This window comes from Salmo salar, chromosome ssa17 (genome assembly GCF_905237065.1).
Source record: "Salmo salar chromosome ssa17, Ssal_v3.1, whole genome shotgun sequence".
NCBI lineage: Eukaryota > Metazoa > Chordata > Actinopteri > Salmoniformes > Salmonidae > Salmo > Salmo salar.
The window spans coordinates 10437607-10457467 of NC_059458.1; the positions used below are offsets into that span (position 1 = coordinate 10437607).

Genomic DNA, 19861 nt, shown 5'->3' on the forward strand with positions numbered 1-19861 from the left:
GAGCTGGGGATACCAATTGCACAGTTAATTGACCATGTATTTCACTGTGAAAACAGAGAACTGTTTACAAAGCATCCACACACGCGCAAACTTGATTTCTGGACATGGAGACGTTCTGTGGCACCAGAGCAAGCAGGCATACACGGGTTAATTTAAACTGGGGGCGGAGAATCTAAAGCTTGACCAGCCTTGTAACACAGACTACATGTGAACTTGATGGCAATGTGACAGCTGTGCGTGTACGGTCTGTATTTAATGGAAACGCATTTGCAGATTAGCAGAATGCGTAGAGAGGCTTTATACGGTCGTGACCAGTGCTGAAAGAGCTTATACTTTGTAAAATAACATTTAATTCATTCATATGTTTGAACTAGCTGGATAGCAATTGGTATTGAATATGGAGCTGTTTGCAACAGTTGATCAGGGGGGTTGCATTTTGGACATGTCCCATCTGAATCTGGAGAGTTTAAATTTGGACACCCTCGGTGACGAACGGAGGAGAGTGACCCAACAACTCTACCTGTATAACAACCGACTGACAGTGTTTCCCGCTTCGGTATGTCTATTCTCCAAATTGGAAGTTCTGGATATAAGCAACAATGGATTAACGGTTCTCTGTGCGGACATTCAACGTTTGTCAAACCTCAAAACACTCATAGCCAAGAACAACAGTTTGAACGAATTTTCGTTCCCAAAGGAATTTGGGTCCATGCAGATAGACACATTGAACTTCAGTGGGAACATATTTGAAGAGGTGCCCGTTCAATTTCTAAAACTCCAGCGATTAAAATATCTGTCTCTTGGGGGTAACAGACTCAAAGCTATCCCCGCAGAGATAGAAAATGTTACCAGGTAAGACTACTGATACATTATAGCGGCAATAGAGTTATTATAATGTAGGCTGACGGTATTCGTTTCAATGCAACTAACTACCTACACGATAGTACCCCATGTAACGTTAATTACCATGCAATCATAGGTTTTTATAGCCACTTAATATAAAGGGGGACTTTTAACAAACAACTATCTATGCATGACGAAGTGAGGTTGTTGAAATTTAAATGAGCTTTAAACTTTTAAACTTCTGAGCTTATAAAACTCTTTGCTTCTAATAACGTAACGTTGGGACACTCAAATATGAATAAAGAAATTGCCACATCAAGGTTACGTTGCCCTTATCATATATATTTTAGTCATTTAGCATGCACTCTTAACCAGAACGATTCATAGGATGATTGGGAGTCCCATGGGGCGGCGCACAATTGGCCCAGCGTCGTCCGGGTTTGGCCGGGGTAGGACGTCATTGCAAATAAGCATTTCTCCTTAATTGGGTTGCCTAGTTAAATAAGGGCTCAATTTAAAAAAAAAATAGGAGACATTGGGGTTAAGTGCCTTGTTCAAGGACTCATCGACAGATTGTTCACATAGATCAGGGATTCGAACCAGCCACCTGCCACTTACTAGCCCATCACTCTTAATCGCTAGGCTACCTGCGCCTTACCTGATAATAGCATGCTCATAATAACCATTATGTAGTAGTAGGCTACAATAATAAACTCTGTTGCTGACTTAATGAAATTACTGGGACTCCAGAACTACAGCCGTAATGTCAAGGTGTGCATTCAGGAACTACATGGTGAGGGTTAAGATAAGGGTAAATAAGTTTGCATAAAATCAATGCTGATGCTGTATTCAGCTAGATAGGTTCCACATGAACATGTGGTTCCTGATTATGTCCTGCATGATGGTACAGGAGCCCATAGTCTCCATCTTGGTGCTGCATTGACACAAATCTTTGGAATCAGCTCATCAGTGTGGCTTAGCCTGTCTGGCTGGCTGTGTGCCATGTTACAAAACAAGGTCATTTGACATATTGCCTGGCCACAGTGGGGGACTGGCATCGTGAGAGGAAAATGGGGGTTTAGGATTTGGAACAGAGTGGAGAATAAGTTATAGAATAAAGATAAGATGGAAAGGTCCATTGGACACCCCCCAAAAGCCTACAGCAGTTTCAGACTGTATTGTAGCTAAGTTAGCGGCTGTGCTTTGCATCATAAGGCCTCCCCTCTTGACGTTTCTCTCATCTCTCACTCTCTCTATCTCTCTCTCTCAATCTCTTTCTAAAAGGGGAAGACGTTTTACAATCAGAGTTCTTTTACAATCATCTCTTCTCTTCATTCTGTATCTCTTCCGTTGACATAAATTGTCAAACACTGTTCAATTCTTAACTCTCCCTCTATCTCCTCTCTTTCTTCTGTTGTCAGCTTTATCAGAGAAAGTTGGCAGGTGTTCTGGAGGTGTTCAAGAGTTTAGTATGTGTGTAAACTTATCACAGCGGTTCTCCAAAAACAAACAGACCACTCAGTCCAATCTTTGAACCCTGGAATTTCAACATGCTTCTTCTGGATTTAGACAACTGTTTGGCCATTGTTGACCTTTGAACATTGTGCATTATATAATCCACATAATAATTCACATTTCCTGTTGCTGCAGGATTATTTTTATGCTGTAGAAAACTGGTTCAAATTAAGACACTACATCTGTATGTTAATTTAGCAATGTTCCTTGTCATTCCAAGCGTGACGAAAAACATTTTTTTCCCTCTGATCTGATGCAGTCTGGAGATGCTTTATTTGGGTGGGAACCTCATCACCTCTATCCCCCCAGAGCTGGCCAACCTTCGCGGTCTCAGATACTTGGTCCTTTGTGACAACCGGATACAAAATGTACCCCCCCAACTCACCAGGTGAGAGCCATCACATAAGAGAAACACTGACTTTACATAATTCGCTTATGTGACCGATACTCTGGTCTCCTGTGTCTCACGAGACTGTGTTAGCCTGCTGAGCTAAAGCCATGATTCACTGTCATGTCTGAATATGTCTGTTTGTAGACTCTACTCCCTGCGCTGCCTCAGTCTCCATAACAACCTACTCACCTATCTACCGCGGGAGATCCTCAGCCTGGTGCACCTGCAGGAGCTCAGTCTCCGCGGCAACCCCCTGGTGGTCCGCTTCATCAAGGACATGACTTACGACCCCCCCTCCCTGCTGGAGCTGGCCGGACGGACCATCAAGTCCTGCAACCTGCCCTACCTCCCCAATTACCTGCCTGGAAACCTGGTGCACTACCTGGACCTGGCCAGCAAGTGTCCCAACCCTAAATGTACCGGTAAGTGGAGGAGAGGGGACAGGTTTAGGTTACATACTTATGTACTAGTAATTGTGAGTGGATCAGAGGAGGCTCGTCCAGGGAGGAAGAGGAGGCTGGTCCTTCTCAATAATTTGAGGAAACATTAAAATAAAACCTATTCAAAAATCCTCTTTGTAAATAAAATCAAACCTTGAGATATTTTTATTGCTCTCATATTGTTGTGCTACTTGTCTTCTTCCTCTCAGGTGTGTACTTTGACTCGTGTGTGAGGCACATCAAGTTTGTGGACTTCTGCGGGAAGTATCGGCTACCCTTCATGCACTACCTGTGCTCCCCAGAATGCACCTCTCCCTGCAGCTCCAACCCGCAGAGCGACACTGAGTCGGAGGACGAGAAGTGCGTGTCGGCCGACAGGCTGCAGAGAGTGCTTCTGGGATAGAAGAAAGTGGAAAGGACCTCGAGTTCACTGACACACATACTGGATGATGGACAGTTTCCATGACTCCCAACTGACCTGACTAACCCAACTTCTCCTGTGCCATACACGATAAACACTGACACTGAGCTGTTCACTTACAATAGAGTGCCACTTTCAACATGAGATGTAGGATTCCTCAAGGACTGATTGTAACGTAAATGAACCACAGTTTATTATTGATATTTCGAGCCATAGTGTTTTAAACATCTAACTGAAGCTTATGGAGGACTGATTTTGTTGTAGAGCACTCATCAAATGTATTTTCATGTCGATCCTCAGTTTGTAGTTTCTGTGTTAACATGAAGGGATAAATGAAGGGATGAATGAATTGTATGTAAAATAGATTTTCTTTACAATGTAGATTCAGAAACGCAGAATGTGTTCGATGCTTTTTTTTAAATCACCTCTCTTCTTAACAGTTACCCTTTAATCGTCATACTTCTGTTGACACTTTGGCTGCTCGCGCAGGCAGTCCTAATATACAGTAGTCTCTGTCGTCTGTAGCATTTACACACCAGGCATTAATGCCTTCCCTTAACTCACAAAACAACATTTTGTATTGTTACAAACCAAGGGGAAAGTTGTGTATGTTAATGTGATGATCTCTTGCTCAAAGAGACTAATCCAGAGCTTGTACTGTGAATTAAATGTAAATTAAATGTTTTACATTGGTTTTGATTATTTTAAATAAATCATTTATTTGAATAAATCGAAATGAATATCTATATATTATATCTGTTTATTTTATACATACAGTATATAATTGACATGAGTACTCTTCTGTTAACTGGATACATAAGATAATGCTGTTTTTTTTTCATAATTTGTTATTGAACCTTTGTTTAACTAAGCAAGTCAAATTCTTATTTACAATGATGGCCTACCAAAAGGCCTCCTGTGGGGACGGGGGCTGGGATTAAAAAATAAATAAAATTAAATTATAGGACAAAACACACATCACGACAAGAGAGACAACACTACATAAAGAGAGGCCTATGACAACAACATAGCATGGCAGCAACACATGACAACACAGCATGGTAGCAACACAACATGGCAGGAGCACAACATGGTAGCAGCACAAAACAGGGTACAAACATTATTGGGCACAGACAACAGCACAAAGGGCAAGAAGGTAGAGACAACAATACATCACGCAAAGCAGCCACAACTGTCAGTAAAAGTGTCCATGAATGAGTTTGAATGAAGAGATTGAGATAAAACTGTCCAGTTTGAGTGTTTGTTGCAGCTCGTTCCAGTCGCTAACTGCAGCGAACTGAAAAGACGAGCGACCCAGGGATGTGTGTTCTTCGGGGACCTTTAACAAAATATGACTGGCAGAACGGGTGTTTTATGTGGAGGATGAGGGCTGCAGTAGATATCTCAGATAGGTGGGAGTGAGGCCTAAGAGGGTTTTATAAATAAGCATCAACCAGTGGGTCTTGCGATGGGTATACAGAGATGACCAGTTTACAGAAGAGTATAGAGTGCAGTGATGTGTCCTATAAAAGCGCATTGGTGGCAAATCTGATGACCGAATGGTAAAGAACATCTAGCCGCATCTAGCTGTTCATACCCGGGGCAATAATTGTGGCAATAATCATTCCAATGTGAAGAATTTAGCATGATGATAATAAAGTGTAATACTTCACGATATTGTTTTTGTTCCATTTTATTATATTTCTGTGTCCGGGCTGCATTAAAGTTGGCCCTCAGGCAGCAAAGCAGCCCCAAACCATAATGTCACCGCCTCCATGCTTTACGGTTGGTATGAGGTTCTTCTGTTCAAAGGCAGTGTTTCTTTTTGGCAAAGATGGCATCTGGCATTGCGACCAAACAACTCCACCTTTGACTCATCTGTCCAGAGCACATTGTTCCAGTAGTCTTGGTCTTTACCCAGGTGTTGGCTGTCAAATGTCAGTCTTGTCTTGATATTCTTTTTTGAGAGCAGAGGCTTCTTCCTTCCTGACCACCCATGTAGGCCAAGTTTGTGTTTGTGTCTCTTTCTGACAGTTGACTCATGCACTTCAATATTGATTGTGGCAAGAGTGGCATGTAGATCCCTTGATGTTACCCCAGGGTTCTTAGAGACTTCTATGAGCGTTCTTCAGGTCAGCTCTTGGGCTGAATTTGGTGGGACGACCTGTCCTAAGTAGATTGCCAGTGGTCTGGAATTTTCTCAATTTGTAGATGATCCGTCGGACAGTGAAATTATGTACTTCGATTTGCTTGGAAATGTATTTGTAACCCCTCCCAGACTCACAGGCATCAATAATGTTTCTTCTGAGGGCCTCGGATAAGTATTTTGATCTTTGCATGATGTGTTACCACACACCCATATGTTTAATACCAAACCAGACCAAGTTTCTAATCTTTATGGAAGGCAGGACCCTCCCAAGGTACTCTCTAATGATTTCTTAATCATTGTCACCTGTTTGGGTGCACCTGATCCTAATTTTAGCCATTTTAGGTGATGGTAAAGGCAGAAAAAAAGGTAATGTTTGATTCAACCGACATACGCAGCCAACGCGAAAACATTGCCTTTAAATGTGCATAGCAGACGAAGCATGATTGAAAAAAAATAATTCTGCATTAGGAAATTATATTTTTGTTTATTTTAATTGCATAACAATTTCAAAGTAAATGATTTTGTGTGTGATTTGTTAAATTGGGTTACCTTTATCAATGAATTTGGTTGCAATTTAGCTCAAATATCCATGTGTCCAAATATGTAGGAAATACAATAAAAAAATTACCACTTTCCAAAGAGTGTACTTACTTTTTCACATTTCTATTTATTACATTTATTTATTTCACCTTTATTTAAACAGGTAGGCCAGTTGAGAACAAGTTCTCATTTACAACTGTGACCTGGCCAAGATAAAGCAAAGCAGTGTGACAAAAACAACAACACAGAGTTACACATGGGATAAACAAACGTACAGTCAATAACACAATAGAAAAATCTATATACAGTGTGTGCAAATGTAGAGAGGCAATAAATAGGCCATAGTGGCAAAATAATTACAATTAGCATGAACACTGGAGTGATAGATGTGCAGATGATGATGTGCAAGTAGAGATACTGGGGTGCAAAAGAGCAACAAAAAAACAATATGGGGATGAGGTAGTTGGGTGGGCTATTTACAGATGGGCTGTGTACAGGTGCAGTGATTGGTAAGCTGCTCTGACAGCTGATGCTTATAGTTAGTGAGGGAGATATGTCTCCAGCTTCAGTGACTTTTGCAATTCGTTCCAGTCATTGGTAGCAGAGAACTGGAAGGAAAGGCGGCCAAAGTAGGTGTTGGCTTTGGGGATGACCAGAGAAATAAACCTGCTGGAGCGCGTGCTATGGGTGGGTGTTGCTATGGTGACCAGTGAGCTGAGATAAGTTGGGGCTTTACCTAGCAAAGACTTATAGATGACCTGGAGCCAGTGGGTTTGGCGATGGATATGTAGCGAGGGCCAGCCAACGAGAGCATAAAGGTTGCAGTGGTGGGTAGTATATGGGGCTTTAGTGATAAAACGAATGGTACTGTGATAGACTACATCCAATTTGCTGAGTAGAGTGTTGGAGGCCATTTTGTAAATGACATCGCCGAAGTCAAGGATCGGTAGGATAGTCAGTTTTACGAGGGTATGTTTGGCAGCATGAGTGAAGCGAGGCTTTGTTGCGAAATAGGAAGCCGATTCTAGATTTAATTTTGGATTGGAGATGCTTAATGTGAGTCTGGAAGGAGAGTTTACAGTCTAACCAGACACCTAGGTATTTGTAGTTGTCCACATATTCCAAGTCAGAACCGTCCAGAGTAGTGATGCTGGACGGGCGGGCAGGTGCAGGCAGCGATCGGTTGAAGAGCATGCATTTAGTTTTACTTGTATTTAGGATCAGTTGGAGGCCACGGAAGGAGAGTTGTATGGCATTGAAGCTCGTCTAGAGGGTTGTTAACACAGTGTCCAAAGAAGGGCCAGAAGTATACAGAATGGTGTCGTCTGCGTAGAGGTGGATCAGAGACTCACCAGCAGCAAGAGCGACATCATTGATGTATACAGAGAAAAGAGTTGGCCCAAGAATTGAACCCTGTGGCACCCCCATAGAGACTGCCAGAGGTCCGGACAACAGGCCCTCCGATTTGACACACTGAACTCTATCTGAGAAGTAGTTGGTTAACCAGGCGAGGCAGTCATTTGAGAAACCAAGGCTATTGAGTCTGCCGATAAGAATGCATTGATTGACAGAGTCGAAAGCCTTGGCCAGGTCGATGAAGACGGCTGCACAGTACTGTCTTTAATCGATGGTGGTTATGATATCGTTTAGGACCTTGAACATGGCTGAGGTGCAGCCATGACCAGCTCAGAAACCAGATTGCATAGCGGAGAAGGTACGGTGGGATTCGAAATGGTCGGTGATCTGTTTGTTAACTTTGTTTTTGAAGACTTTAAAAAGACAGTGCAGGATGGATATAGGTCTGTAACAGTTTGGGTCTAAAGTGTCTCTCCTTTTGAAGAGTGGGATGACCACGGCAGCTTTCCAATCTTTAGGGATCTCAGACGATACGAAAGAGAGGTTGAACAGGTTAGTAATAGGGGTTGCAACAATTGCAGCGGATCATTTTAGAAAATAGGGTCCAGATTGTCTAGCCCGGCTGATTTGAAGGGGTCCAGATTTTGCAGCTCTTTCAGAACATCGGCTGTCTGGATTTGGGTGAAGGAGAAGTGGGGGGGGGGGGACTTGGGCAAGTTGCTGCGGGGGTGCAGAGCAGTTGCCCGGGGAGGAGGTGCTCTTATTCTCCATGGACTTCACAGTGTCCCAAAACATTTTGGAATTAGTGCTACAGGATGCAGATTTCTGTTTGAAAAAGCTAGCCTTTGCTTCCTAACTGATTCTGTATATTGGTTCCTGACTTCCCTGAAAAGCTGCATATCGCGGGGGCTATTTGATGCTAACGCAATACGCCACAGGATGTTTTTGTGCTAGTGTAACCGATGTGAAATGGCTAGCTAGTTAGCGGGATGCGCGCTAATAGCATTTAAATTGGTGACGTCACTTGCTCTGAGACCTTGAAGTAGTTGTTCCCCTTGCTCTGCAAGGGCCGTGGCTTTTGTGGAGCGATGGGTAACGATGCTTCGTGGGTGGCTGATGTTGATGTGTGCAGTGGGTCTCTGGTTCGAGCCCAGGTTGGGGCGAGAGGGACGGAAGCTAAACTGTTACACTTGTCAAAGGCAGTCAAGTTAGGAGTGAACCAGGGGCTATATCCGCTCTTAGTTCTACATTTTTTGAACGGGGCATGCTTATTTAAGATGGTGAGGAAAGCACTTTTAAAGAACAACCAGGCAATCTCTACTGACGGGATGAGGTCAATATACTTCCAGGATACCCGGGCCAGGTCGATTAGAAAGGCCTGCTCGCTGAAGTATTTTAGGGAGCGTTTGACAGGGATGAGGGGTGGTCGTTTGACCGCGGACCCATTACGGAAGCAGGCAATGAGGCAGTGATCGCTGAGATCCTGGTTGAAGACAGCAGAGGTGTATTTGGAGGGCAAGTTGGTCAGGATGATATCTATGATTGTGCCCATGTTTACGGATTTAGGGTTGTACCTGGTAGGTTCCTTGATAATTTGTGTGAGATTGAGGGCATCTAGCTTAGATTGTAGGACGGCCGGGGTGTTAAGCATATCCCGGTTTAGGTCACCTAACAGAACGAACTCTGAAGATAGATCGGGGGCAATCGATTCACATATGGTGTCCAGGGCACAGCTGGTGGCTGAGGGGGGTCTATAACAAGCGGCAACCGTGAGAGACTTATTTCTGGAAAGGTTGATTTTTAAAAGTAGAAGCTCAAACAGTTTGGGCACAGACCTGGATAGTATGACAGAACTCTGCAGGCTATCTCTGCAGTAGATTGCATCTCCGCCCCCTTTGGCAGTGCTATCTTGACGGAAAATGTTGTAGTTGGGGATGGAAATTTCAGACTTTTTGGTGGCCTTCCTAAGCCAGGATCCAGACATGGCTATGACATCAGGGTTGGCGGAGTGTGCTAAAGCAGTGAATAAAACAAACTTAGGGAGGAGGCTTCTGATGTTAACATGCATGAAACCAAGGCTTTTACGGTTACAGAAGACAACAAATGAGAGCGCCTGGGGAATAGGTGTAGTACTGGGGCTACAGGGCCTGGGTTAATCTCTACATCACCAGAGGAACAGAGGAGGAATAGGATAAGGGTACGTCTAAAGGCTATAAGAACTGGTTGTCTAGTGCGTTGGGAACAGAGAATAAAAGGAGCAGATTTCTGGGCCTGGTGGAATAGATTCCGGGTATAGTTTACAGACAAGGGTATGGTAGGATGTGAGTACAGTGGAGGTAAACCTAGGCATTGAGTGACGATGAGAGAGGTTGCGTCTCTGGGGGCACCAGTTCATTCTTGTGGATCAGTGGGACGCTAGCGTCCCATCTCGACAACTTCTGGTGAAATTACAGAGCGTGAAATTCAAATGACAGAAATAGTAATATTTAACATTCATGAAAATACACGTCATACATCAGTTAAAAGCTTAACTTCTTGTTAATCCAGCCATTGTTAAGTCAGATTTCAAAAAGGCTTTACGGTGAAAGCACACCATGCGATTATCTGCGGACAGTGCCCAGCACACAAAAGCATTAAAAACATTTTCCAACCAGGCAGTTGCACCACGAAAGTCAGAAATAGCGATAAAATAAATCACTTATCTTTGAAGATCTTCTTTTGTTGGCACACCAAAAGGTCCCAGCTTGTTCGATAAAGTCCTTCTTTATATCCCCAAAAACTCAGTTTAGCTGGCGCGCTTCATTCAATAATCCACCGGTTTCCATCCTTCAAAATGCATACAAAATGAATCACAAATGTTACCAATAAACTTCTCCAAACAAGTCAAACAATGTTTATAATCAAACTTCAGGTACCCTAATACATAAATAAACGATCAAATTTAAGACGGAGAATCGTTATTGTCATTACTGGAGATAAACAAAAAAGTACGCGCATTCACCAGAACGCGTAACAAACACTACAGCCAAAATGGGAGCCACTTAGAAAGACTGTTGACATCTAGTGGAAGCCCTAAGAACTGCAATCTGGGAGGTATTCCCTTCATATTAAAAATGACAGCCATAGGAATCAATGGTGGGCTGAATTCTTTTTTTTCTGGATGGTTTGCCCTCCGGATTTCACCTGCCATATCAGTTCTGTTATACTCACAGACATTATATTAACAGTTTTAGAAACCTTAGTGTTTTCTATCCAAAGTTTACTTTGGGCACGCTTGTCATCCAGACGTCAAAATACTGCCCCCTAGCCCAAAGAGGCCAGGTGATGTCACCACATGTGTGGGGGGTCGGACAAAAGAGCTAAGGCATGTTGAGCGGGACTGGGGGCTCTACAGTGAAATAAAACAATAAAAACAAACCGAAACAGCAGTAGACAAGGCATATTGACATTAAAGAGAGGCCTAAAGCAATCACAGGTATTGGTCGGGATAGCTAAGACAACAACAGGTAAATGGCGATGAATGGGCACAGTTAGGTACATACAGGACCTGAGTTCAATGCTGGGACCAACAGATAAACAAAAGGAGGTACAGTGTTAATGAACAGTCCAGCAGGCATCAGCTGTGTAGCCGAGTGATCATATGGTTCGATGAGCAGCAATAGGTGAGTCAGGGAGCCGTTCGGTGGTCGATACTAGGCGAGCAGGAGACACGGCGTTCAAAAAGCTAGCGGGCCGGGGTTAGCAGATGGGTCTTCGCGATATCGCAACGGAAAAGCCTGTTGAAACCACATTACTGGTCGGCAGACAAGTCGTGAAGGATACATTTCTGTATTCCAGAACTGACAAATACAGTTGAAGTCGGACGTTTACATACACTTAGGTTGGAGTCATTAAAACTCGTTTTTCAAACACTCCACAAATTTCTTGTTAACAAACTATAGTTTTGGCAAGTCGGTTAGGACATCTACTTTGTGCATGACACGAGTAATATTTCCAACAATTGTTTACAGACAGATTATTTCACTTATAATTCACTGTATCACAATTCCAGTTGGTCAGAAGTTTACATACACTAAGTTGACTGTGCCTTTAAAAAGCTTGGAAAATTCCAGAAAATGACGTCATGGCTTTAGAAGCTTTTGATAGGCTAATTGACATCATTTCAGTCAATTGGAGGTGTACCTGTGGATGTATTTCAGGCCTACCATCAAACGCAGCGCCTCTTTGCTTGATAACATGGGAAAATCAAAAGAAATCAGCCAAGACCTCAGCAAAAAATTGTAGACCTCCACAAGTCTGGTTCATCCTTGTGAGAAATTTCCAAATGCCTGAAGGTACCATGTTCATCTGTACAAACAATAGTACCCAAGTATAAACACCATGGGATCACGCAGCCGTCATACCGCTCAGGAAGGAGACGCGTTCTGTCTCCAAGACATGAACGTACTTTGGTGCGAAAAGTGCAAATCAATCCCAGAACAAAAGCAAAGGACCTTGTGAAGATGCTGAAGGAAACAGGTACAAAAATATCTATATCCACAGTAAAATGAGTTCTATATCGACATAAACTGAAAGGCCGCTCAGCAAGGAAGAAGCCACTGCTCCAAAACCGTCGTCAAAAAGCCAGACTACGGTTTGCAACTGCACATGGGGACAAAGATCGTACTTTTTGGAGAAATGTCCTCTGGTCTGATGAAACAAAAATAGAACTGTTTGGCCATAATGACCATTGTTATGTTTGGAGGAAAAAGGGGGAGGCTTGTAAGCCGAAGAACACCATCCCAACCGTCAAGACATCATCTCAAGACATCAGTCAGGAAGTTAAAGCTTGGTCGCAAATGGGTCATCCAAACGGACAATGACCCCAAGCATACTTCAAAAGTTGTGGTAAAATGGCTTAAGGACAACAAAGTCAAGGTATTGGAGTGGCCATCAAGAAGCCCTGACCTCAATCCTATAGAACATTTGTGGGCAGAACTGAAAAAGCATGTGTGAGCAAGGAGGCCTACAAACCTGACTCAGTTACATCAGCTCTGTCAGGAGAAATGGGCCAAAATTCACCCAACTTATTGTGCGAAGCTTGTGGAAGGCTACCCGAAACGTTTGACACAAGTTAAACAATTTAAAGCAATGCTACCAAATACTAATTGAGTGTATGTAAATGTCTGACCCACTGGGAATGTGATGAAAGAAATAAAAGCTTAAATAAATCATTCTCTCTACTATTATTCTGACATTTCACATTCTTAAAATAAAGTGGTGATCCTAACTGACCTAAGACAAGGAATTTTTACTAGGATTAAATGTCAGGAATTGTGAAAAACGGAGTTTAAATGTCTTTGGCTAAGATGTATGTAAACTTCCGACTTCAACTACAGAAGTGATTTTGTCTTCCATATTGTTGATGAACATGTAAGATAGCAACAAAAAATGAAGCATTCCTAATCTTGTACCATGGCCATCCCTTTTATGTGTTTTTAAACGGCTCTTAATTAGATGGGAAAGTAATCCTGCAGATAAACAGATTGCTCTGAATGCGCTTGCAAAAATTCCGCATTTCTCTGTGCCTGGCTTGCACTCTTCAACCCTGCAGAACTGAAGTGGCAGTGCCAGTTGTATGATGACACGTCTATATTGAGATATACAGTAGGTGAGTGAAATATTTCCCCATGTATTCTAATTGAAAGGGGTGTGGATAGAAGACTCAGGTGGCAAAGGGAAGTCCAAAGACAATTGTATAGGATTTCTATTGTAATTTGGATATAATGCTGTGCATGGTCTGGATAATTATTGTGAGATAAAACTTTTTTTTTTAAATAACACCTTGCTTCTTTTGTAAAACTATCCATGAAAGGCACTCACCGTTTATTTTAATCAATTCCTGAAACTGTAGAATTCTGATATCAGGAAAGTGTTATCTCATTATGGAGTTTAATTGCTTCAATTATGCATTCCGTAGCAATACTGGCACATTTGTGTCTGGGCTGAAGTACAGTACATCTACCTGGGCACTTTTTTCAGTAGTGTTCAACTGGGAGGCAGCTGCGTGGGAAGATAGTTGAAGATGGTATGGCTCATAAAGATATCTGAGGTCATCTTTTCTCCATTATCTATGTTTCTATAGATAAGACAGCACTACGAACGTGCAGAACTGCAGTTATGGGAACGTGCTGACTACAGTGGGTGGGACATGTTATACGTGACATTTTAAACTTCATGTGTAAAATCAGTGGTGGAAAAAGTACTCCATTGTCATAATTGAGTAAAAGTAAAGATACTGTACCTTAATAAAAAATTACCCAAGTAAAAGTATAAGTCACCCAGTAAAATACTACTTGAGTAAAAGTCTAAAAGTATATGGTTTTAAATGTACTTAAGTACAGTGGTGGAAAAAAGTACTCAATTGCCATACTTCAAAATAAAAAAGTAAATGCTATACTGCATATGAATTTCCTTATATTAAGCAAACCAGACAGCATGATTTACTGTTTTTTCTTTATGGACAGACAGGCACACTCCAAAACTCAGACATAATGTACAAATGCAGTATGTGTTTAGTGAGTCCGCCAGATCAGAGGCAGTAGGGATTACAACTTGTGATATATTGATAGGTGCTTGAATTGGACCATATTGCTGTCCTGTCTAAGTAACATTTTAATTCCCAGAACTGTAGTAGCCTATCACGTTTACCCTTTTATGTTGTATTCAGAACCTCTGTGAATGGAAAGCTGAGTAAATAATGCCCTCTTGTGGTGTAAAGGTGTCATGACACCAGCACTGTCAATTTGCAGCTCAACCTTACTACATTTGTTGTTAGATCCAGACCCTTTTACTGTCAATGGTTTGATCTTCTTGTGGGCTGTAAGAAGAGGATGTTTTTCGTCTTGTTTAACAAAAACTACATCTCCACGCTCAGTGTCAAGAAGAGCCATGTTTCCAGCATATGTCCTCCAGTCTTTGTGGATCAATCAAGAGAAAAAAAGATCATAGCACCTGAAAAAGAATGTACCTGGTGTTGACTAGGATTCTTATTATTGTCCTTGTGCATGAGCCAATGGTAAATTAGCTGTGCAACTCTGTGAAAAGACCCTGTCATTAAGCTGCTTTGTTATGCGTTTCTCAAAATACATAATTAATATTCTCTGACAAGATACACACAGACAGAGGGAAAGAGGAATGAGAGGAGCTCACGGCCATTGCAGAAGAAAGGACTGTAGCAACCAAGGGCACAACTTTCACTGGGGACATGTCCCCCCCCCCTCCCCCCCACATTCTGAAAATGCATTTCTGTCCACCCCAGTTTTGTAATTGGATTTTGATACAAAATGAGGTAACGGTGCACATTAGGACCAGGCAGACGCCTCCGAGTGGTCGGGTAGGCTGTTTGAAGTGTTTATCCGACTGGATACAAATAATTAAAAAAAGATAATAAAATGCCCCCCCCTGGTAGCAACTATAGCTTTGACTGTATTGAACAGCCTCACAAAGAGTCTGCATGGCATGCTGGGAAAGTATTCCTCAGGTCCTGCCACTGCATGAATGCCAAGGCCTGTCTATGTAAAGCCTAGTTGTTTCATTACACAACACCTCCCACTGGGCACACACTGGTTGAATCAACGTTGCTGCCACGTCATTTCAATGAAATGATGTTGAATAGACGTTGAATGACGTCTGCGCCCAGTGGGCTACGCTTCAGAAGCTCTGTAAATGGACTAAAAACACTTCAACACTATAATGAGTAGACCGAGCAGGCCTGACTTTACTGCAGCAATGAGTATAATGACTTCTTTGGTTTAAAAGCAGTCCTCCCAAGTGCAGATATAGAGTAGGCCTAATCAGCACCACTTAAAAGCAGGTTCCCACCCATGATTTTCTTAGGCTATAAAACTCTTGGCGGAGTTTCCCTCTGTGGATTTTGCAGTACTCCCAGTTGGGACTCGTTGCTGTCCTGGCTTCATAATATGACTCAGCAGGAATCCCACGCAATTGCCTACACACACAGTGCTAAGCGCCTAGTTACTGTGCAGAGGAGCCTCCTCACTCAAACCATCTGCATCTGCAACACCTGGCCACACAATAGTCTCTCGGCAAGCCAACAACTAAAATAAAGCAAATCTAACACTTATTGAACACTTTATTGAAATAGTTAGTCTTAGAGCATCAATCAATCTTCTGTCTCAAAATACACTGTCCCATTGAACACTAACATACAGTTGAAGTCAGAAGTTTACATACACTTAGGTTGGAGTCATTAAAACTCGCTTTTCAACCAATCCACAAATATATTGTTAACAAACTATAATTTTGGCAAGTCGGCAAGGACATCTACTTTGTGCATGACACAGACAATTTTACCAACAATTGTTTACAGACAGATTATTTTACTTATAATTCCCTGTATCACAATTCCAGTGGGTCAGAAGTTTACATACACTAAGTTGACTGTGCCTTTAAACAGCTTGGAAAATTCCAGAAAATTATGTCATGGCTTTAGAAGCTTCTAATAGGCTAATTGACATCATTTGAGTCAATTGGAGGTTTACCTGTGGATGTATTTCAAGGCCTACCTTCAAATTCAGTGTCTCTTTGTTTGACATCATGGGGAAATCAAAAGAAACCACCATGGGACCACGCAGCCGTCATAAGAAATTTCAAAAAGATTTCAAAAGAAATCAGCCAAGACCTCAGAAAAAAAATTGTAGACCTCCACAGCCGTCATACCGCTCAGGAAGGAGATGTGTTCTGTCTTCTAGAGATGAACGTACTTTGGTGCGTAAAGTGCAAATCAATCCCAGAACAACAGCAAAGGACCTTGTGAATGTAACAGTGTAGGTTCCGTCCCTCTCTTCGCCCCAACCTGGGCTCGAACCAAGGACCCTTGCACACATCAACAACTGACACCCACGAAGCATCGTTACCCATCGCGCCACAAAAGCCACGGCCCTTGCAACGCAAGGGGAAACCCTACTTCAAGTCTCAGAGCGAGTGACGTCACTGATTGAAACGCTATTAGCGCGCACCACCGCTAACTAACTAGCCATTTCACATCGGTTACATGAAGATGCTGGAGGAAACAGGTACAAAAGTATCTATATCCACAGTAAAACGAGTCCTATTTGACATAACCTGAAAGGCCGCTCAGCAAGGAAGAAGCCACTGCTCCAAAACCGCCATAAAAAAGCCAGACTGTGGTTTGCAACTTCACATGGGTACAAAGATTGTACTTTTTGGAGAAATGTCCTCTGGTCTGATGAAACAAAAATAGAACTGTTTGGCCATAATGACCATTGTTATGTTTGGAGGAAAAAGGGGGAGGCTTGTAAGCCGAAGAACACCATCCCAACCGTGAAGCACGGGTGTGGCAGCATCATGCTGTGGGGGTGCTTTGCTGCAGGAGGGACTGGTGCACTTCACAAAATAGATGGCATCATGAGGCAGGAAAATGATGTGGATATATTGAAGCAACATCTCAAGACATCAGTCAGGAAGTTAAAGCTTGGTCGCAAATGGGTCTTCCAAATGGACAATGACCCCAAGCATACTTCCAAAGTTGTGGCAAAATGGCTTAAGGACAACAAAGTCAAGGTATTGGAGTGGCCATCACAAAGCCCTGACCTCAAACCTATAGAACATTTGTGGGCAGAACTGAAAAAGCGTGTGCGAGCAAGGAGGCCTAGAAACCTGACTCAGTTACACCAGCTCTGTCAGGAGGAATGGGCCAAAATTCACCCAACTTATTGTGGGAAGATTGTGGAAGGCTACCCAAAACGTTTGACCCAATTTAAACAATTTAAAGGCAATGGTTCCAAATACTAATTGAGTGTATGTAAACTTCTGACCCACTGAGAATGTGATGAAAGAAATAATAGCTGAAATAAATCATTCTCTCTACTATTATTCTGACATTTCACGTTCTTAAAATAAAGTGGTGATCCTAACTGACCTAAGACAGGACATTTTTACTAAGATTAAATGTCAGGAATTGTGGAAAACTGAGATATATTTGGCTAAGGTGTATGTAAACTTCCGACTTCAACTGTAACTTACCCCAAAACTAAATCAGTTTTGTATTCGATTTTCTGCCATACTCCTGACTGTTTCTTTGTTGCGTTAAGGTGTCAATTTCCATATATCTATCCATTTGTATCCAGGAGAAGATTGACAGTTTTCCAACACTTGAACTAGTGGTGGGAACAGTGGAGAAGGGGTGTGTAACCACAGTGGGTGTAAGGAATTAAAAAGAGTTCTAGCAAAATGTCAGCGTATGCTTACTTTGTGTAATGTATAAACCAGTAAACCGTCATATAACAATCAAATATAAATGTGACAATACAAAATATACATGTGATATTGCAGGAAAATACGTTTTTGATAAAAATTCCATTAGTCATGTCCTGAACATTAAAAAAAAACATATTCATTCCCTCAAGTGTTTTGCTTGATAGATACCTTGACTTTTATTTCAAAAAGCTTTCTAAAATGATGACATGTCATTGTGACCAGAGATTAGCAATTAGCCATTAGCTTTTCAACACATTTAGCAAAAGGTGGGTGAGAGAGGAGTGTGTCGTTCGGAACATTTTTTTTATTTTTTTTGGCGGGGGGGGTAATTTAAAGAGAGATGTGTTGACGATGATAGCTGGAGGCGCTGTGTTGCTATGAGGGCATCAGCTACATCCATTACTTCACCCTGACCGCTTCCCTTATGGATGCAGACTTTTTGTGCTGAATTATCATCGCCAAGAACCATTCAAAAGGCTTAGAGACAGACATAAATATAGCCTACTGCTGCTGTGGGTTATGAGTTTACTTGAATCTTGATCCACTTGATTTATTGGTCAGTGGGAATGTATGCAATTATTTTCATTGGATAACTAAATAAAATCACACATCTAAATCAAATCAAATTATTTTCTAGTTTAAATGATCCTGTTGTCCAAGTGTTTGGCAACAATGCCACCATAAATGGTCAAGGCTGTGTCCCATGCCATTCTAAACCATATCATAATGATAGGAACATTTCTCTCCCTTAAGATTTTCCATTCAACTTTAATGTGTCCTGCATCTGTCATCCTTGAAGAGGACGCAAAGAGGAAACCCATCAATCAGCCTGTAACTCATAAGGATACTAAGCGTACCTAAAGCAATTCAGGGTCTACTCACACCAGAATGGACAATGAATGGCTGAAGGAATAAATCAGGGTGAGGGAAATAAACTACACAGTTTACTTCTGGATTATCTTTCAGACTACAAGGTATTTAAATAATTATGTAGTACAGCAACATCATTCCACTGGTGATGCATCATCCTTCATGTATACATGTAGCCTACCTGGTCGCACCATTACAGTAGAGGTGTGTGGGTATAATCACTGAGGAAGATAAACCAAGCCAGTAAAAGAGCCATATTACAACCTATGTTGTGATAATTGCATTGTTTTCTCTATAACCCGTTCATTCCTATGCCACCGTGATATACAATAAAGACGTGACAACAAAAAGACAACTGTCACACAGTGGCAGAATATATTCAACTACACACGTACGTTTGTTTTATCCAAAAAAACGGGGAGCAACATCTGTCCTATGAAGACCACTAAGCAAATATTGCATGTAACAAACAGTTATATCACCTGCAGCATGGTCAAGCAAGTTCATGTTTGACACTTTACTAACCACCTACAGATTTAGAACCACAGAGTTACTACAACTCAGCACGAAGATAACAGGAGCACTGCCTTCGCTATTCCAGCACCATTTTAACTTAAACATCATCAAATCAATAAGGCTATACATGCTTTGTTTAATACACTGAAAACAAACTTGAAGATACCAAAAACAATTTAGTCCAATCCAGTGGCAATTTTAGCATGTGAATCTTGGTGGGGCAAAGCCACTACACAGCTCAACACAACACAACACTAACCAATTAATTCATTGCACTATAATGGTGACAAATGGTGCCCACAATATGAGAGCTTTCTTTTCAGCACCATGGAGGGACTCCTTACCACCGCTATACCTGGCTATCAGCAGAGCCTTGTTTGGCAGTGAAACGGTTAAATCAGCCTCATTTACTGCCTTGTAAAAAAACATAGCTGATAAGGCTGACTTGCTGAAACAAATGTGGTTTCTACTGACAATTAAGATGTACAAACTATGGCATAAAGGAAAGATAAGAGGCAATCCATAATTTCGATTAAGAC

General features: G+C 41.9%; 1 protein-coding gene across 1 annotated transcript; it reads left to right on the plus strand.

Annotated features, from left to right (window-relative positions):
- The first annotated feature begins 198 nt into the window (after positions 1-198).
- Positions 199-4358, plus strand: LOC106575074 (leucine-rich repeat-containing protein 58). Its single transcript, XM_014151231.2, has 4 exons — positions 199-852; positions 2618-2746; positions 2894-3171; positions 3399-4358. The coding sequence occupies exons 1-4, from the start codon at positions 398-400 to the stop codon at positions 3590-3592; spliced, it is 1056 nt and encodes a 351-aa protein (XP_014006706.1). The 5' UTR covers positions 199-397; the 3' UTR covers positions 3593-4358.
- The last annotated feature ends 15503 nt before the right edge of the window (positions 4359-19861 follow it).

What these genes read in the sequence shown, in the direction of transcription:
- LOC106575074 (XM_014151231.2), top strand. Translation starts at nt 398, where the DNA reads ATGGAGCTGTTTGCAACAGTTGATCAGGGGGGTTGCATTTTGGACATG. An exon ending in GTACCCCCCCAACTCACCAG is followed by an intron (nt 2,747 to 2,893) that starts GTGAGAGCCATC and finishes GTCTGTTTGTAG; the next exon opens with ACTCTACTCCCTGCGCTGCC. An exon ending in TCCCAACCCTAAATGTACCG is followed by an intron (nt 3,172 to 3,398) that starts GTAAGTGGAGGA and finishes TCTTCCTCTCAG; the next exon opens with GTGTGTACTTTGACTCGTGT.